General features: G+C 40.5%; 1 protein-coding gene across 1 annotated transcript in view; it reads left to right on the forward strand.

Annotated features, from left to right (window-relative positions):
* Positions 1–4,343, forward strand: part of ptprt (protein tyrosine phosphatase receptor type T) — a 340,867-nt gene that overhangs the window by 252,747 nt on the left and 83,777 nt on the right. Inside the window, exon 18 of the mRNA XM_037679934.1 lies at positions 2,593–2,747. Coding sequence (XP_037535862.1) covers positions 2,593–2,747 — 155 coding nt within the window. The remainder of the gene's footprint in view (positions 1–2,592; positions 2,748–4,343) is intronic.

A 4,343-nucleotide genomic window follows, 5' to 3' on the forward strand; every position in this document is an offset into this window, starting at 1 on the left:
ACTTTCTATAGTCCAGGTGTACTTTCTATAGTCCAGGTGTACTTTCTGTAGTCCAGGTGTACTTTCTATAGGAGGAAAGATTAAAAAAACAACATGTTAAGATAGAAATAATTACAAATATAAACGGGTAGAGTAGAGCAAGTAGAGACAGCAGCAGCAGAGAGGAAATGTGGTCAGTTTGTCCTCCAGCATTCTAAGCCTATAGCAGCAGAACTAAGGGACAGCTCAGGAAACCCAACAACCCTAACTATAGGATTTATCAAAAAGGAAAGTCTTAAGTCCAGTCTTAAAACTGGATAATGTGTCAGCCTCTTGGACATAAACTGTAAGTTGGTTCCACAAGAGAGGAGCCTGAGAACTGGAAGATCTTCCTCCCATTCTGCTTTTAGAAACTCTAGGAACCACAAGTAAACCTGCAGTCTGAGAGTGAAGTGCTTTGTTAGGAAAATATGGAACAAAAAGATCTGCAATATAAGATGGATATAGGTAATATTTTGAATTATATTCTGACTTTGAACTACCTCTTACTTTACTTGTGCTTTTTTTTAGGTCTTTTATTTTGTAGTACCAGTCAGGAAAGACCAGCCTGACAAACCTATGACTGAACATGTGGACCTCCTGTGGCATCGTTCTTTGGCAACGTGGACAAGATTTATGTCCAAGCTATGAGGCCAACTGCAGAACAGAGCGTTCCTTTAAGTTGTTCTCCACCACATTTGATCAGTGTGGACTCGGAGTTCATTTAAAATGAAGCACACTAATTATCACTTCCAGTATTTTCAGGGTCAGATGCTTTTCCTGACTTCTAGGGGAGAAGATATGTGCAGGAAAAGACATGAAAATGTGTTTTCTTCAGCGAAGCTGCGGTGAATCAAGCAGAGCGGGTCAGGATGTAGCGGCTTGCTGTCACTGCTGCCATCTGCTCAGGGTTTCTAAAACCACAGGATGAGGTGAATCTTAAAACGCCCAACACAAACTGGGCAGCAGACGGAGATTTGACGGGAACAATGGAGAGAAAAATCCGAACATACAAAATCTCAAGGGATCTCACATCAGCAGTCACAAGATGGCTAAATGTATCATTAGCGTAACAATTATAAATGTCTACAGTTTCAGAAGTTCAGTGTCTGCTTCTTCCTCCTGAATCATCTCACCTTACTCTGGTGCTAATTACAGTAAAAGATGAAAAAGGAATAAACTCCCCATAAAACGTCAGTTTATAAGTCTCGATAAATATGCAGCTGAAAGTGACTCCCCCTGATTAAATATACTAGATGTAGAACTACTAGATGTCCTTATAGAAAACAAACCGCACCTTCAACAGATTCTTGATCATTATTTTCATCTTAATTTCAAGATTTAGCTTAAATCAAAGGGGAGTTGTTGGACAAAAACAACTAATAATGCAGACGCAGAAATAAATAAATAATTATACTATAATAAAATAAGTATTTTTGTGTATTCCATTAGAATGAAGAGGTCTAATTGAATGCCTTCATTAACTGATCGTCAGTGGGGTGGAGCTCCTCTTTGAGAAGCAGAGTGTTCAGGTGTCTGTTAACATGATGCCAAGAAGGAAAGGCATCAGCAATGAGAACCAATGGGTCTGTTTCATGCACAACAAACAAACAAACAAACAACATTTGGACTGAGAATGATGAACCAACCACGCGTACTTCTGATGGCTGCAGTTCTGCTTAGATGAAGTTCTGGTTTTTGTTTTGTGCAAACCTCGTTAAAACACTTACCGGCCAAATCAAGTCAAACATTTACGTTCTGGGAAGGGTCAAAGGTCATTTCCAAACTATTCACCACTTCTACTGAGAAAAGGTTATGCACAAGTGGAAAACTTTTAAGACTGTTGACAATTTTCCCAGGTGTGGATGGCTCAGCAAATTCACCCTGAAGGTCAGACTGAGCAGTGAATAAGGAAAATGGAGCTTTGTCTCGGACTCTACAGGCTTCAGTTGTCAGGTCAAAGGTTAAAGGTCATTACAAGATGATTCAAACAAAACTAAACGAGTATAGCTTGTTTGTAAATATTCATCTGAATGAACCAGAAAACTTCTGGAACATAACCAGTCCAGACAGATGTTTACCCAGAATGCACTGCAGCAAATATAGCAACTCACGTCCACTGTCAGCACGGTGGTGGAGGGCTGATGGTTTGGGCTCCTGTCAGTCACTGAGTGGACCAGGAACTCCTCTGTGGACCAAAGGGTTCTGGAGTCAGATGAGTCCATATGAAGCCAGGATCAAACTGGGTCCAACAGAACCATGATCCCCAACAGCTGCTGATCTACAACAGAACGGGTCAGAAAGAACAGAATCAAGCTGCAATGGACCTGTCAAAAAATATTTCACCTTTTCCGTAAAGGGTCATTAAAAGTGGAGCCTGTTCAGAGACAAAACATTTATGTTGTAAATTCACTCAGTGTCGCATGTTTTTTTAGTGTCACATGTTTTTTCCCATGTATCATTTCATTTTTGACACATTCTGTTCCGTATGTGTCTTTTCTTGCAGCGCCTGTGATTTACGACCTGCCGTGCGTTTCCTTCTGTAAATCTGTCCGTGTGTGTGTTGGACTGCAGGAAGTTGGCCAAAAAGCAGAAGGAAACCGCGAGCAGCTCCACTCAGCAGAGGGAGATGGGTCCGGTCACCACAGCTGATAAGAGCACCACCAAAGTGAGCACGCTGCACAAAGACGACCCTTTCTCCACCTCCAGCCAGGACCTGAATGGCTTTAGTGAGTAAAAAGCATTTTTCTGTTGTTCCCTTAAAACACCAGCTGTAGCTGCAGCTGGTTGTTCCACAGCTTTAAGTTTTTTATCCTGTTTTAACTTGTGTAGTATTTCATTTAATGATAATTTAAAAGGGCATCAATTTCAGCAGTTTTCCATGCTTCACAAGCTTCTTAGTGGTTTTTGTTTGTTTGTTTTTTACCCTCATATACTGTACGTGCACACATGTATACATTTTCTGTCTTTAGTTGTGGTCTTGCGAAAGTTGTCCAGTCTGCAGGAGTGAAGACGTATTTGTTTAAATGAAATGGATGCGTGTGGAGTAGGCAGTTGCTTTCAGGAGGACATTTTTCTCCTGAAAATGTCACGCCGGCCTTTTGGCTGCAGAGAGCGGTGGGTCTGAGCTAACGCTGCTCATGATTACCTGCACTCTTCCTCTGACTGGCCACACAGACGACAGGAACACTCCTGTGTTGGAAACACTAAGAGCAGACCCGTCTGGACGGTTTCACTCATAAAACCATATTTTAACCTGTTGAGTGTCACCAAACAAGATGGTGAAAAGGCCTCAGTAAATATACCCAGATGAAATGAAATGTTCTTGAAACCTTCGGAGTAAATTCAGCAGTTTGGTCTCTCTGTAAAGGTAACACTCTGAGTTCTTGTCATAAAATATGTAACTAATGATTATGTAGTTGTTAAAGGTGAAACACTCAAAAGTCTTTTTTTTCCCTCATCTGGAATGTTTTATTTATTTATTTATTTATTTATTTATTTATTTATGTTTATGCACATGGAGGGATGGACTGGAAGATTACAGTAAATGAGACTGCAGCATCAAGTCTTACCTATTACCGGTTCAAATTTGTTAACAGTAGCACCAAAAATGCTTATTCTGGACATTTTTACAAGAGTTTGTCCGTGCAAATTTCAAAGTGTCCAAATGGTGTCCAACATGTCCACCCTGTTGGACACCAACATCATAAATCTGTAACTCCTGAACGTTTCAACATAGTCATCAGTGGGGGCTCTAATGAGAGGTAAGAACCACATGAATCATATTCTACTTCTAAATTTATTGATTCAAATACAGTAAATTATGAATAAAAAGGAAGGAGGCACACAGCAACGCCCCCACCCCCCAGCACGACACGCAGCTGAAAACACAACAAAGAGCATAATTTACTTATTTTTTCCAAAGTCTAAGCAATATATAAACAAATACCAGCCGTTTATAAAAGGTTTTCACTTTTGTAGTAGAATATGTTCTGCTATACGACCCAACCAAAGCCCCTCCTGTCCCAGGCGCTCTCAGAGACACGTCTCTGCTCGACCTCTTTCATCGGTTTCCTCATCAGAAAAATCACTTGTCATCCTCAGCCACCTCATAAGAGCTATATTTTCTCTCTACAGGACGTTTTGCCATTCTTTAGTTGAAAATAAACTGAAAACAAAGTTCTGTTTGCGAATTAAAAAGGGGCCTGTGGGCTGGCTCAGGCAAAAAAAAAATCCAGAAGTCATTTAGATTTTTCCCACGGGCCGTGGACATTCAGGTCAAAAACACAAAGTTTGTTTTCTCAGTCATCCAGGTATATAACAAC

Source organism: Nematolebias whitei, chromosome 7 (genome assembly GCF_014905685.2).
Source record: "Nematolebias whitei isolate Nwh7 chromosome 7, NemWhi1, whole genome shotgun sequence".
In the NCBI taxonomy this organism is placed as follows: domain Eukaryota; kingdom Metazoa; phylum Chordata; class Actinopteri; order Cyprinodontiformes; family Rivulidae; genus Nematolebias; species Nematolebias whitei.